The sequence below is a fragment of the Cariama cristata genome, unplaced genomic scaffold (assembly GCF_000690535.1).
Source record: "Cariama cristata isolate BGI_N322 unplaced genomic scaffold, ASM69053v1 scaffold5092, whole genome shotgun sequence".
NCBI lineage: Eukaryota > Metazoa > Chordata > Aves > Cariamiformes > Cariamidae > Cariama > Cariama cristata.
In genome coordinates, this window is record NW_009605385.1 from 26,631 (window position 1) to 42,336 (window position 15,706).

Consider the following 15,706-nt stretch of genomic DNA (forward strand, 5'->3'; position numbering starts at 1 on the left):
CACCCGGCCCTTCACCCCTCCCGGGGTGGGGCCAGCCACAGCTTCTCTGGGCAACCTCTGCCACTGCCTCACCACCCTCACCGGGAAGAATTTCTTCTTAACATCTCATCTGAACCTTCCCTCTTCCAGTTTAAAGCCATTGCCCCTTGTCCTATCACTGCCTGTCCTTGTCAAGAGTCTCTCCCCAGCTTTCTTGTCAGCCCCTGTAGCAACTGGAAGGCTGCTCTAAGGTCTGCCCGGAGCCTTCTCTTCTCCAGGCTGAACAACCCCAACTCTCTCAGCCTGTCCTCACAGCAGAGGTGCTCCAGCCCTCGGATCATCTTCGTGGCCTCCTCTGGACTTGCTCCAACAGGTCCATGACCTTCTTGTGTTGGGGCCCCCAGAGCTGAACACAGCTTTAAAAAGAAACTCTGTAGGAGCTACTGTGCCACAGTACCTCAGACTGGCAAGCCAATAACAGCAAGAACCCAAAAGAGTATGAGAAATAAGTAAATAATCTCACTGTCTACCTCAGAAGTGATGATCATGCAATAATAACAGGGTTTACTGATGTCCCGTGTGCGAGTGGCTACCCTTACCTTGGTGAGCCCAAGGGAAGGAGGCAGCAAGTTCACCCCTGGGACAGGCTGCTTGTTTTTCTCACCTGCCAGGGGTTGTGCTGAGCATCGTGATCAGCCCAGGTGTGGGGCCGAAGCCTGCCTACCTCCTGATCCTGAACGCCAAAGACATGAGCGAGGTCGCCAGGGCTGAAGTGGAGGTGAACATTCCTGTGACTTTCCACGGACTCTTCAAAAGAGCGTGACCACTGCCTGCAACATGTTGCGTTAGGTTTCTTCCAGCTCCAAAAAGGTGCGATCTCTGTTTACAAGCACTCAAATGACCTAAATTCCTTCAACATCACTTTTTATTTGTATGGTTACTTCATTAAGATTGAGCATTTCGGTTTTGTTGATGACTCTTCAAACTACTTAACCAGGTGGTTTTCAATACACCCTTTGGCATAATTTCCAGATGTACAGTGCTAAGAACTCTACAGATAAACCAACACGAGTTGGGATTGCAGCTGCAGCAGTGTGAAAGATGCATGAAATGGCACGGTGTAAAATCAATACTTGTACACATGGTAACATTATGTAGAACAGTCTCTGTGCGCCCTTACGAGCTTTGGGAAAAGGTAATTTTTAGCCTATACTGAAGTATTACAGATTTAAATCCCCTCCTCAGAGCAATCTGAGTGGAGCCTTTCCATAGCTGCTCTGGCAATCCGAACTGGCAGGCCCAAGGCTGTGTGGCAGGCAGCATTTTGTCCTTTACTAAAGCTGAAAACTGCACACACTAGCTTATGTGTTTTCTCTTTCACGTTTCTTTTGTCCAGGTGCAGGTTCTTGAGTTCTGGATTTCATGCTAAAACACAAATATGAAAAAATCAAGCAATTGTTACCGCTCGGGATGAATTTGCTTCCTTAGAGTGCTATAGACCCTCAGCTTAATCCTTCCTTTTCACAAAATAAATTTTCAACTAATGTTGTAAGAGGTTATGGTTCAAAACACAAACTTATTGCTAATAGACTTAAAATCCAGGATTCTTGTTTGTCTGCAATGGTTTAACATTTTTATTAATGGTATCAAAGAATTAGAAAATCACTTACATTAAAGATCTCTACTACACGGTGCTAACTTTAAAAGGCTGATGATTTGAAAATGGCTGCAGTTACATTCTGATGACAGGATACTGACACGGAGATACGACCTGGTACTTCTGCTGTTCTATAATCTCTAAGCACTGTGCAATTACCTAATTAAAAATAAAAAACAATATAAGCAATGAGCCTCTGAAACAACAACAAAAAAAAAAGTAAAACTTACTAGTTATGCAGTCATTCAGCAATGCATTTGTTCTAACTTTTTGCAAACCAATGAACATTTAAAATGAACCACTGTTGGCTGTAGCGTTCAGGGAAATAGATGTCAGTGTAATGTGCCACTGGGGCAGGGGAAATGTGCAGGAAGAATTGTCCTCGGGATCCCAAAGTTTGTGCATTGCATACAGACACCACTAAACCATTTTAAAGTCACTGCGGCGACAGGAGAATTACTTTTGGAACAGTGGGAAGCTATTTTGCTGTAAAACTCCAATGACAATATATTATGCGATAATCCATTTCTGTTATTGCATGCCATGCTCCTAAGATTCCCAATCATGTATCAAAAATTAGCAGAACACCCTGCTCTTCCACATCCACCTTTTTCTAAGAAGTCATCCTTCTTGGTGTCTTGTGATAACAGGGACTGAGAATATAGAACTGGTTTTAGTCTTTAAAAATAAGATAATTCTCCGTATTCCACTGCTACTGGAGCACAAAATGTCTTTTAAAAGCCTATTGTAAAAAACGCACGTTAAGGCACTGAATGAGCACAGGCTGTCAGTTCAGGCAAACCTAAACATAAATCCCATCTATGAGCAAGAACTGGGATAAAGTAGCAAAACAATACTGTAAAAAACAGCTACACATGCAAACATGAATTGTGGTGTGCTGGTGAAAATTACCTGAGAGTAACAATGATTCATTTCAACTATCACGTTTTCTTTTCACGTGTAGCTCCTAGAGAGAGGCAGTCTCGTGGCTCTAGTACTAGAAAATATTTCCCTTTCCTCTCCCATTATCAACGTTCCCATAAACTCCACAGAAAATATTTAACATCTACGAAGTACCATAAATATGTACCATATTTAGAAGGATTAATGGAGAGCAGGCTGTATTTGTGATCTTTAAGTAAACAAGCTTCAGAACCGCAAAAGAACATTTTAAGTATTGCTAATAAACAATCTAACAAGGAGAAACAGAAGAACAAAGGCAGCAGCTTTCAGAAAGAATCCAATGGACTGGATGTCTGCCAACTTAAAAAATAAATAAAAGGGCAGGGGGGGGCATCCCAAATGTAAGCAGCAAATTATAAGCAGGAACAGAAAGTCACAAAAAAGAAACATCCTAGGACAAAAGAATGGAAAAATGTGAACGATGAAGTGGCTGAACTTAAAAGAGTGAAGATATGGGTGATTATGCAAGACCGAGAAAGAAAGGATTCGGATACAGAATCAAACGGTAAAGTCAATTAAGAGGTTCAATGAGGAAATGCTATAGTCAAGTACAGAATTCAACAGAAATTTTCTGGATAGACTAATGAGGAAGAGAAAAGATGAGACTTACAAAGCTAAATTCCACAGAAAATTGAGTGAGAAGTGGAAGACCCAGTTCTGGGAACGAGCGTGCTGCTGACCTTGAGCAAGTCAGAGGCTTACGCATTCGCTGCAAGATGCTTTTGAGATCTGAGAATAAAATGTACTATAAGGAAAAAAACCCTACCTTTCTAGTATTTTGAGGTAGAATTACACCATCATCCCAGAGTCTGGCTGAGGAGTAAAATGCACTGCTTTCTTCTTCTAGCCTGGAGAAGAAACAATATTAAACAAGCTTAAAAGCACAAGAATGTAATAAAAACCATCAGGCCAGTAAAACAAAACCATAGATGAAAACGGCATATACTTCAATCTCAAGTGAACGTGCAGTGCTACTGTTGAAATTAATTAGAATCCAGCAAATAATACAAAACAGATCTGATCATTCTGCAGTACAGACCACCTTCCACATCCAGATGATTGCCATTGTTTAATACACAGCAGAGTACTTTGACTGGGGGAGTTGTATGGTTTTGGGTTTCGTTTTTGTTTGTGGGTTTTCTTAAGTCAAACATTTGTGTTTCCTTGAGAAGATCCTAGGAGCAGACATAGAATTACATGGAAATTTAAAATATTTTTCAGCAGATTCAGGTTTGCTTTATTTGTTTGGGATGAGCCGATCTGTAAGACGAACAAAAGTAGGTAATTTAACTAATTAAATCCCAGTGTAACTGCAAGGGTTTGTATTTAATGCCCTTACTTTTCTTTGAGATGTTTCAGCTCCGAATCATCTCCTGTACAGTCATTGCCCCCAGCCTGTGGGACTGTGAAGAAATGTCTTGAATCCACAAGAGCAACTCTTGCATTAGGCCACATGAACAGAAAGTTTGGACTGAACGATCTCCCACACTACAAAAACAAATGCACAGTACAAACTCATTGAAATTAATCAGAAAAAGATGGCTGTAGGATGATACAATCAAGTGCAAGGCAGAATGTAATGCAGTTTAATTCATAAAGCAATAATGACACAGCTCCTTTACCATTACAGCTACAGCTCTTGTATCAGTACAGCCATCCTGTGGCAGCAACCACCACAATCCCCACTGCCTTCAATATCGCTACTTTATTATTTCATTTTTCCTCCAAGCACTCACGTGTTTAATTCTGAGCAAACAAAGAGCCCTATTGCACTTACTAGCAGTGTGAACAGCACCCATAGTAGCACAACTAAAGGAGATGTGCTTCTTGAACACTGAAAACAAACAGCATGGGCTGAGAAAAAGGCAGGACTGGCTCCCGAGTAGGGACATTTTCAGATAACCTGTTTTTTTAGAACTGGCTCTAGTTCTTAGATGCAGACCAAATTTGCTGTAATCACATCTTGTGATGCATTTCTTACTTTAAAGGTAGTTAAAATAACAGATCGAGTTAAATGTCTGTAACAACAGCTGACTGTTTTAAAAATGAAGTGCTGTGAAATCTTGGTACAGCGTAAAAAGTCTATTACCAAGCCCATTAGATTTATGCCACCCGTACCATAGCATAACTTTCGCTCCCATAACAGCCACCAATTACAATGGTTATTTTGGGAACAGCAGCGCAAGCAACAGCAGCCATCATGGATGCCTGGGCTTTTAATCTGTTGGAGTGAGCCTCTGCCTGCAATGAAAATAAAGATTTTAGATCCTTCCAGTCTTTCTTCTAGATTCCCTCCGCTCCCGCCAAACTTGTACTTCTAAAACATTAATTTCTTTACAATTCTGTATGATCATTTCTTCCACAACAGTAAGACAGCATCATTAACTACTGTAGCCCATGGTGCACTTATTTTATACTGTAAATCAGTAGAACAATTATAACCAGTGTGCAAAAATCTAGATGCAGTGCAACTCTAGCTCTCCCAGGCATTAACAAAGCTCAGATACAACAGAATTACACCAGGCTTTATCTTAAGTGCTGGTGACAGTTGGGAGGAACCGGGCTGTAGAAACAGCCTCTGCTCAGAGAATGTAATGTAGGTTTTACTGTGAGGCTCTCTGTAGCCCAGGACAAAACATACTGTACTTTATGCCTTCACTTTTCTAAAAGAGAAATATCTATTTTTCTGTGGAGTGTAGTGCTATCAGAAGAATCAATACACTCTATTTCCATGTAAAAAAGCACTATAAATTCCAAGTTCTACAGCTTGCATTGCCAGCTGGACAGTACCATTTTAGATAAGCAGAGGCCCGCTTAAAATTAGAATAAAGTGAGAATGCTAATGGAAAGATTTAAGAACAAAGTAATTATGAAGCTTCTTAATTTAAACCATCAGGAATGGTATAAAAAAATAATTTACCTAACAACAATTTTCAAAATGTAATCTTAAACAAAACAAGAACTAGGAATTGCTTGAATTAAGCATATTGAACTAAAAACGCCATACCTGGGAGATGCTTGTTGGCTGTGCTGTAGGTGGAGCAGTATTTTGGAAAAAGAGGATGGGAATGTTCCGCTGACTGCACAGCTGTACGAAATGGCTGCCCTTGAGAGAAGCATCATGAGATAGCTCCCCATTGTTAGCCACTATCCCCACAACGTGCCTACAAAACAGATACATGAACGTTTTCACTTTTGAACCTCAGAAATTACGAAACTGTAGCTCATTATGTTCTGAAGGATGGAAAAATAAAATATCCATGCGCACACACACAGATCTGCCCTTTACAGAAATTCAGAATGTAAAACAATACACTCACATGTGTCATTTCGTTCAAGGACCCTCACGTATCTAGTAAATAAGAAGTCTTACAGCACTCCTGATATGTAAAGTATGGAAGTATTAACGTGGATTAATACCCAGAGGGCAGGTAAAGCTATAGATGACCTCTCAGTTTACACTGCGAGACAATGTACAAGGTGCCAGGACTCTGGGCTCGCTCTAATTCCCGTGACATACAACATAACAGTCAATCTGAAAAGTTTATGCTTTCAACCTAAAGAGGCTCTAAATATATTTTACTACCTTTTTTAAAAATTACTTTTAATATGCTTCAACTGGAATGTTGTATGTTTCATGAATATGTTAATAGTACAGTCTGATCTGAATTATGCAAGGTTTTATTGTATGGGTATTATCCCATCTCCATTACATGGGAGAAGGGATGATAGCTTTCAACTCTGTTTGGGAAGGAACACTTTTGAAGACACTGTTTCTTACTTCTTAAGGAATCTGCTGAGACTTCAGTGTTCCAACTGTCTGGCTAGTAGTTTTTGTGAACAAATAAATCATTTCACAAAGTCAGGAAAACCATTCATTTGTAATCACTCTCTGCTGTGACTGGCCTGAGATGTGGTGAATTCAGAACTCCGAGACAGATGATCAGGCTTTCTAGAAGTATTTTATTACCAATTCTTGACTGACTCCAAACTTCATAAATATTGTTACTGGAATACTGTAAAACCTGATAATGATATGAAAGCCACTTAGACAAATACGTCCATAAATTTCGATAGTGAAATGTTACAGCCTTACCCTTCCACATGGCCAAATCCTGTTACTAAGGTTATTCCATAATTAGCCTTGAATTCCTGGAATCTGCTTCCATCCATCAGGCGGCTCAGAATCTGCAAAGAAATATATAGTCTTTACCACAGAAATTTAAGTGAAAATAGGATAGTTCTGCTAAAAGATATGCTCTGTTCAAATAGTAACAAGACCTGTATAATGCAAGTCAGCCTAATGAGCATAGAAGGCCCTTTTATGCCTTACACTCTGCTAAATACTCACTATGCACAAAATATCAAATTTGTGTTTACGTTTGATTACCAACCATGTATTTTGAGCCAAAGTTCACCTCCAAAATTATTTCAGTGTTACAAAGCACAGTTGTTCATGCGCATAAAAATGTAAAAAACCCAGCATATGCAGTCACAGTTCGTGTGCTTAAGACACACTCAGCAGCATATTGCTCATGCTTTTTTCAAACGCAGTTTAAAAGCTGCCTTCAAAGCTACACTGCTTTCTACAGTCAATCCCCTTAACTGTAGGAATTTACCCCTGGAAAAGATACTGGATTCACATCCTTGGAGACTAAATCTCTTCTAGAACACCACCATGAAAATAGCGTGGGCAGCTCTGCATGTCTCTGCTTATGTATTAGCATCTGTCCCAGCCTCAAACAAGTTTAATTTGAGCTTTGTTGTTTTTCAGTCAGTATTTTCAGTAGGCATTTAAGTTACATTTAAGATAGAGTCTTGGCTACTTGGGTAAAAAAAAAAAAGCAAGGGAAGACAGGACACTAAAGGGGTTCACATTCTCAAGGCAGCCAACACAGTACAAGACACACTGACATAACAGCATCTCAAACAGTACCTGGAAACAGATGGGGATCAGCTGGCATAAGCTATAATTATCTTATCTCTAGCAGGTTTTCAGTTTAAATATTTTCTGTAATTCTACAGAATTGTTGAAATTCTGCTTTGCTGCAGACTCAAGACAGCGCGGCAACTCATTAGGTGATAATACAGAATACCTCAGGTACTTGAGGTTTCTCCAAGAGAGAACAGCCTGCTGCCTGTTAATCTGGAGCTACTAGACTGAAAGGAGGGAGGAATAGAGTATCTGTCACCTTACCAATTTTACAGGAAGAGTACACCTATAATCTTGCGGTGCCAGGCCCAAGAGCTCATCAGCACTATACAGAGGACTCTCATGCTCTATGACCTCCTCTGGCAGTGGATCATAATTTAATGTAGAGATAACATTTCGAATACATTCATAGGCTTCCTTTTCTGAAGATGCAAAATGGTCAGTACAGCCACTGACTCTAGGAGAGAGCGCAACATTAGTTAGTATTGAATTAAGAAATCTACATGGTGATAGCAAAACCAAACTAAAGGGAAAACCTTAACCCATACTGTGACTCTCCAAACTCCCTGAAAATACTGTGTGATTTTCTTCTTGTATGAATGAATTGAAAGCAGCAAGTCAGTGGAATCTTTGTGCAATCCAACCCCAAAACAAATTCACAGTAAGAAGTTCTTCCCTGTGACTTTTGTGTTTACTTACATTAAAGAAAGATTTTTGAATTTACTTTCACGATGATGTTGTTGCAAACAATATAATAAAGGGATAACAAACTTAAAAATTATTTGAAAAGAAGCACTTCCAGCCTGGATATAAAGACAATAACTTATTACATGTAACACAGTTATCTGACTGTCACACTAGTATTTGGTTTTGTGAGAAAGGTATGGAATCTGGGTACTATACACACAGCACAGAATGCCAAGAACAAAGAAGCAAAGCCACCCTCTTCCCCTGTCTAGAAGGGAATAAGTATTTTGATAACTACAGAAATTCCTGACACAGAGAAACAGCATTAAAGAAATAGTTAGAGATCTACGATCAGGTTTATTTCCTATTTGCTCATCTCTTGCTATGAAGCCCTCAACAGCAGAGGCAGGCAGGCCTTCCATTTTTTTTCTTTGCCTCAGGTACTTTTAGAAGCATTAAGCCCTCATCAACAGCAGAGGTAGGCAGGCCTTCCACTTTTCTTCTTTGCCTCAGGTACTTTTAGAAGCATTCAGATTCTTTGCTGCAGCGCGTTAGCCTAGTGTCTTCAGAAGCAGTCAAGACAAATGGAAAGAAGTCATATCACCTCTCCACTCAGCAGTTTAGGGAAGAAAAAAGAATTTCTAATGCATTTTCCCCATCATCACATCAACAGCAGAGGTAGGCAGGCCTTCCACTTTTCTTCTTTGCCTCAGGTACTTTTAGAAGCATTCAGATTCTTTGCTGCAGCGCGTTAGCCTAGTGTCTTCAGAAGCAGTCAAGACAAATGGAAAGAAGTCATATCACCTCTCCACTCAGCAGTTTAGGGAAGAAAAAAGAATTTCTAATGCATTTTCCCCATCATCACAGTATTCGAACACTCACAATTGTTTTTTTAAATGTATGTATCTTGATAATGTTTACATCAGGAAAAGAAGTGATAGCATCCCTCTTCTATAGCTGCTCCCTCTGAGACACAGAGGAACAGACTTGCCTGAAGTTGTTCACAAAGTACGTGGAAAAATGGGTAACCAAAACTAGGTTTGTCCAGTCCCTGCTTCACCCCATAACATCACTTAATTTTACTTCCATTTGGCTGATCTAACAAAAAACCCTCTACCCAAGAAGGAAAGCAAACGGTGTAATAATAGGTTCTACTTTTGGCCCTGATCCTGACCTCTGTACTTATGTGAGATTTCTATCAGAGTGTGTGTGTGTGTGTATATATACACCCAGTGGAAATGGAAAGTTCCCATGGACAGTAGTAAAGCTGGCCATGTTACTTTTTTCATTTCAGAGAGTTATATCTAGCCCCATGATACTCCCACATATATAACTGAACACCACCGATCTTTATAATAATTCATGTATCATTTCTACTGTTTTTTTTCACTGCATGTTTTTCAGTCCTTGAGGACTGTATTGTATCCTGTCACGCAGCCACATCAATTTAAGATAGAACAATAGTTTCTTTAAAACTAAGTATGCTGAATTCTCTACTACTTTTGAGACTTATTTCACATACTCAGAGTGAAGTTTAGCTCCTCCTAGGTCCTCGGGAGAGACATATTCTCCTGTAGCCGCTTTTACCAGAGGTGGGCCAGCAAGGAACAGCGTACCGATTTTATCTACAATCACAGCTTCTTCTGCCATGGTTGGAACATAGGCACCTCCAGCTACACAAGAGCCACACACCACTGCCACCTGAAGGACACCGAAACCAAATCAAATCAGGATGCTGGAGAGGGGAGAATGAAAAGGCAAACCCACTAGGTTTATTGCAGAAACATTCAAGGGATTAAATCGCAGCTTGGGGAACAACAAAGTAGAGATATAAATACCAGCATGAACAACAACGCTGTTTTTGAGAGACTTCAACGTTTGCTCTGAAATAATCTAGTGATTTGATGCTTTTCCATCACAATCAGTCGGTAAACACTTAGAAGATCCTTAAGGTTGAAGTATTCTGCTATGTGAGATACTATTTGTATCTCACTTCCCCACAAATAGAAAAGGCAAGCTTTAGGAATTTTTTTGCATGTTTGAGAGTTGTTCCGAGAATCTGTACCAGAACAGAACTTTTTTTAGAACTCTATTGATCACATATGCTACAGTTACTTGTACTCCAAATGACACTGTACCTGAGGGATTCTCATGGCAGACATTATCGCTTCATTGTAGAAAATTCTGCCACCGTGTGACTTGTCAGGAAACAGCTCTGACTGACATTACAGAGAAATGACAAGGTGAGTTTCAATATTAACTACAAAAGCCAATGCTTCCTCTTCACTCCATTCATTCACAAACGCATTGTAACTGACTCTGGGAAGGTCACTACTATCAATCATACCTGAAACTTTCATATACAGCATTCGCTATGGTATTTATTCCCCTTATAGATTGTGCAATTCCACAAAAATACCCATGTGTTTCGAAAGCAGAAGTTTCATAATTTTTTGTGAAACCAATTTATTCTGCACAAACTGAGACCGTAGGCATGGAGAAAGGGAAGCTCATCTTCATACTTGATCTGTGAAATGACTTCAGCACAGTTTCCCTTTTTACTTAGTTCTTGATACAATTCCTTAAGTCAGGTAAAAACTTTTTCTATGTATTTGCTTTCAGTCTGGAGACAACTATAGTCCCTGTGAACTATATGAACAGTCCCTGTGAACTATGAACAACTATAGTCCCTGTAATAATATGACCTCTGTACACTGGAAAGTAACCCGTGCAAATTCTCCTTTTACAGTAAGAATTTCAAAAACTACATTTTTAAAGGCCATGGAGGTTACTGCATTACTACCACAAACATTACAATAAAGCACAGAGTAATTTTATAGATTCTGAATTTGAAAGTAGAAACCTCAAACAATGTACTAATTTATTAAAGACACAAAACCATTTCAACACGCTGAGGAATATCCATGCTTGGTCAGCACTTTGTGTCCCCCCCCACAGTCAAGTTCCTAAACTTTGACTAGATGCTAGACGCAAGATGAGCCAAAGTGATCACCACTGTTACAAATCTTCAAATAATCTCCTGGACTCTGATTTGTGGACAAAACTCAAGTATAACAGACAATGAAAGTCAGCCAGCCAAGAGACACAAAAGCATTTCAACACACTGAGGAATACCCATGCTTGGTCAGCACTTTGTGTGTCCCCAGCCCCCGATAGTCAAGTTCCTAAACTTCGACTATATGCTAGACGCAAGATGAGCCAAAGTGATCACCACTGTTACAAATCTTCAAATAATCTCCTGGACTCTGATTTGTGGACAAAACTCATGTATAACAGACAATGAAAGTCAGCCAGCCAAGAAAACACAACATAAGTCTGAGGTTTATTGCTAAAAATTAATACGATTAAGACAAGGATAGGTACTTCCTTCTATGAAGTGGTCTCAGTATTACCTGTAGTGGTAGGAATGCTCCTCCGCTGTCAACAAGGTACACAGACAACAGTCTGTTCTGCATGGCTATTTCTTGAGCTCTTAATTGTTTCTTCACTCCAATCGGATAAATAGTTCCTCCTTTTACAGTTGCATCATTTGCCATGAAGACGCACCAGACCCCACAGATTTTGCCAATTCCTGTAAGTGGTACCACAGATACTTATCAGGACTCTCTAAAATACCATACACAAATACTTATCAGGATTCTCTAAAATACCATAGACAAAACAAGGGAGCCAAATTAGAGCTATTCTTTCAGTAATACTGTATCAAGAAGCTGCAAATTAAGTTGCAAATACCACGCAGGGAAGAAATCTACAGCTCTTCTCTGGAATAACAAGTTGAAAGCCAATGACATTTTAAAAAAAAAATAAATCTAACTGACAGAAGACAGAACTTGAAATAAACTTACTCCCACTGACAATATAAGAGAAAAAAATACATAGTTTGGCTTCCAACTCTTCAGATAACAGGGAAGGCAATTAAAAAAATACCTATATAAAACTGAAAAATATATCGATCTGACAAAAGATAGGATTTCATACTCTGTTCTTCTAGTTCCTTTTTAAACTGGAACCATTCTTCAAAACGCAATTAAAAGACTTGTCTATAATTCTAAAAATATTACAAAACAAATGTCACAGCTCCTGTGTCTCTCAGTAACTTGGTCCCCTTTCCTTTAACAGACAATATATTTGACATATCATCCTAAATTTTTTGAGACAAAACTCAGTAACTGGTAAGTAGAATAAATTACTAATCTAGAAGAAATGAAAGAACTTTTTTTCTTTGAAGGTTTCTCCCAGATCACCCAGCAAAGATCGCATAAGAATAATGCGGTAGTGGCTGAACTCTTTCATGCTGGGAGCTGCTACTGGATAGAACTGATGTTCACTTTTCCTAGGAAAGCCTGTTCTTAAGATACTGAAATATTCCATAAACCTGATTACATGCATCCTTTTTCCTCTCCCAGTAAGAACAAACACCTTAACTTCAGTAAGCAAGGCTGGGTAGTATAGGAAGGTGTGCACACACACAGACTACAACTAATGATGTACGCTGCCTACAATCACTTACTCATCACTGCACCCAAACAGCATCTCTCCAATTATATTAAGGATCACGTTGGTTCAAAAACCTTCTTCCTTCTGGGCTGCATCTCCAAGATGGGCTGCTCAAAACAATACCCTCAACCCATATCCATCTTTAGATCTAATATGAATCATATTTAAAGATATGAGCAATGAAACAAATGAACTTCATCCATTTCCCATTACATCTAATATTACATTTGCTAGCAATTACCAGTAAGACACCCAGCAGCAGGAACATCACCATAGGGCATGTTGAGGCCTGCCAGTGGAGACAGCTCAAGAAAATACTCATCATCAAGCAGCAACTTCAGGCGTTCACGAACAAACAGCTTCTTGTTTCTCTGAGTATGCCGCAAGATGGCATTTTCTCCCCCTCCTTTACTGACCATCTCTAGCAAATCTGAATATCTGATTTAAAAAACAAAGTTTCAGTTAATGAAAACAGCCATATGGGGTGTTGGTTGATGAGAAGCCCAACATGACCCAACATGACCCAGCAATGTGCGCCGGCAGCCCAGAAAGCCAACCGTGTCCTGGGCTGCATCCAAAGCAGCGTGGCCAGCAGGTCGAGGGAGGGGATTCTGCCCCTCTGCTCCGCTCTGGTGGGACCCCCCTGCAGTACTGCCTTCAGCTCTGGGGTCCTCAGCACACAAGGGACATGGACCTGTTGGAGCGAGTCCAGAGGAGGCCACAAAGATGATCCGAGGGCTGGAGCACCTCTGCTGTGAGGACAGGCTGAGAGAGTTGGGGTTGTTCAGCCTGGAGAAGAGAAGGCTCCGGGCAGACCTTCAAGCAGCCTTCCAGTACCTAAAGGGGCCTACGAGAAAGCTGGGGAGGGACTTTTGACAAGGGCATGGAGTGATAGGATGAGGGCAATGGCTTTAAACTGGAAGAGGGAAGGTTTAGATGAGATATCAGGAAGAAATTCTTCCCGGTGAGGGTGGTGAGGCAGTGGCAGAGGTTGCCCAGAGAAGCTGTGGCTGCCCCATCCCTGGAAGTGTTCAAGGCCAGGTTGGATGGGGCTGTGAGCGACCTGGGCTGGGGGGGGGGGTCCCTGCCCATGGCAGGGGGGTGGAACTACACCACCTTTAAGGTCCCTTCCAACCCAAACTTTTCTATGATCCTATGATTCTGTTTCACAATATATGATCATAATCTCTGCCAGCAACCCCCTGAGTGGAGTACTGACACGGGGCTGATCATCAGCAACCAAAGCTGACTTTGGGAGATACTGCCCTACAACAACATTAGCCTATAAACTTGCAGCTATTAATAAGGTTATGATAATTTGCTAGTCCTAATTCAGCATGGACATTTACCTCCATGTTCCAACTACTCTAGGGAAGAATCCGCTCAAAGGCTTACTCCTTCAGTTCCCCTCAGCAAGTTTATCTGACAAAAATCAGCAACAGGTAAGTAGAACAAAACACTAAACCTAGAAGAAATGCACACTCTACAGCACAGAAGATATACTTTAAAAGTAATGCAAACTGCAGCGTCACTACAATCATCAAGAGAGGAAGTGATTACTAAATGTTATTGTTGGGGCAGCATCAAGTACAGATAAAGAACTGAATAAACTGTAAACAAATGTGGTATCTCAAATAATTTTGGTCTTAAATAAACTAGGTTCTTAATTTATTTCAAATAAAACATTTTTCACCAAGATGCATCATCTTTAACTAAAAATACTGTTTGACATAACTATTTATGCACCACTTTGTACGTGACTCCATTAGCTTACTGTGGCTTCCTGTAGACGGTAGAGATTGAAAAACCTCAGGAGAAAAAAGCTAAGGACTTTTAATCATGTCGTAAATGCCACCACAGGAGGGCACAGTGTGTTTTCCATAGCTTTGCTTCCAGCTCATGTATCATTCCTCTGAACAAAGGCATTAGAATTTTTGCCATCTGATCTTTAAGGACAAACATATAAAATACGTTTTCCTGCTTTTATCAGTGATTCACGATTAATTGCAATAACTGTCACCTACTCTTTCAGGAGGGATCTGTAAACGCCTGAGTCACCATTTATGTCTTTGCATTCAAAGTCAAACACGAAACACATCTTATGAAGGTCTAGACAAAATACTTTTTGGCAATATATGCCAAACAATGTCACGTGGCACTATTTTAAACACAGTCTGCACCTAGAGTTAGGCATTTCAGTCAACATTCTGGCACCTCTTTTGGGAGGCCGAAATTTTTAAGTGCTGATCCTTTTAAAATCCACCCTGCAGAGAAGCTGCCTGAGAAATGAGCAGCCAGGAAACTAGTTTAAGCTTCAAAATGGTTAGGTAAAAAAAAAAAAAAGAACACTTTAATTTTTTAATATCTCTGGACTTTTTAATTAGCATTCTTCCTACATTAAAAAGTTCCTAAAAGCGCCCATAAGTAACTCTCGCATCATCTCACAAGTAGCAACATTTTTAAAACACCACAAAAACAGTTTATTACCTCTTGATAACAGCCTCACTGTTCCTTAAATTTTCTTCAAACACGTCGATACACAGACAGGATACGTCCATCTAGAACAGGGAAAGTTCTTGCATATCGTCTATATTTTGCTTTATTACTTACTAAACGGCAGGGAAGCACGTTGCGTGTTCTTTTCAAGCCCTGACTGTGCAGTACGTGTGCTGGCTGTTTACCGTGACACAATTCCTTACACTTTCGTTCCAACACGCCATTCACGGTTTGTAACCTCGGGAGCAGCGGAGATGTGGCGTTGGGGGGCAGTCTGCCAAGGGAGCACCAAGTGACAGTGTTCCACATGACCCTAAGAACTGAAGGGAGATGAAACAGCATTTATTGCCAAAAATTAAACTTCGGATTCCCTCGGCTGACGAGGCAAAGCAGCCACCACACCTCAGGCTGGGGTCGTGAGGGAACACCCGCGGTTCCCGCCTCGCAGCCCGCTCGCTGCCCGCAGGCGGCAC

At 40.4% G+C, this 15,706-nt stretch overlaps 2 protein-coding genes across 2 annotated transcripts in view; one reads left to right on the top strand and one right to left on the bottom strand.

The window, feature by feature from the left end:
- RPE65 (retinal pigment epithelium-specific protein 65kDa) overlaps nt 1–802 on the top strand; it is an 8,126-nt gene extending 7,324 nt beyond the window's left edge. Inside the window, 1 exon segment of the mRNA XM_009695917.1 lies at nt 651–802. Within this exon segment, the coding sequence (XP_009694219.1) occupies nt 651–802 (152 nt within the window).
- A 787-nt stretch (nt 803–1,589) lies between these two features.
- Nucleotides 1,590–15,542, bottom strand: LOC104158307 (methylcrotonoyl-CoA carboxylase beta chain, mitochondrial-like). The gene is given in 13 exon segments (XM_009695918.1): nt 1,590–1,795; nt 3,366–3,447; nt 3,939–4,087; nt 4,718–4,840; nt 5,607–5,763; nt 6,696–6,787; nt 7,797–7,989; nt 9,742–9,920; nt 10,358–10,438; nt 11,633–11,811; nt 12,979–13,175; nt 15,225–15,269; nt 15,271–15,542. Coding segments are annotated over 13 exon segments (1,833 nt in total). The 3' UTR covers nt 1,590–1,711.
- Nucleotides 15,543–15,706: the final 164 nt, after the last annotated feature.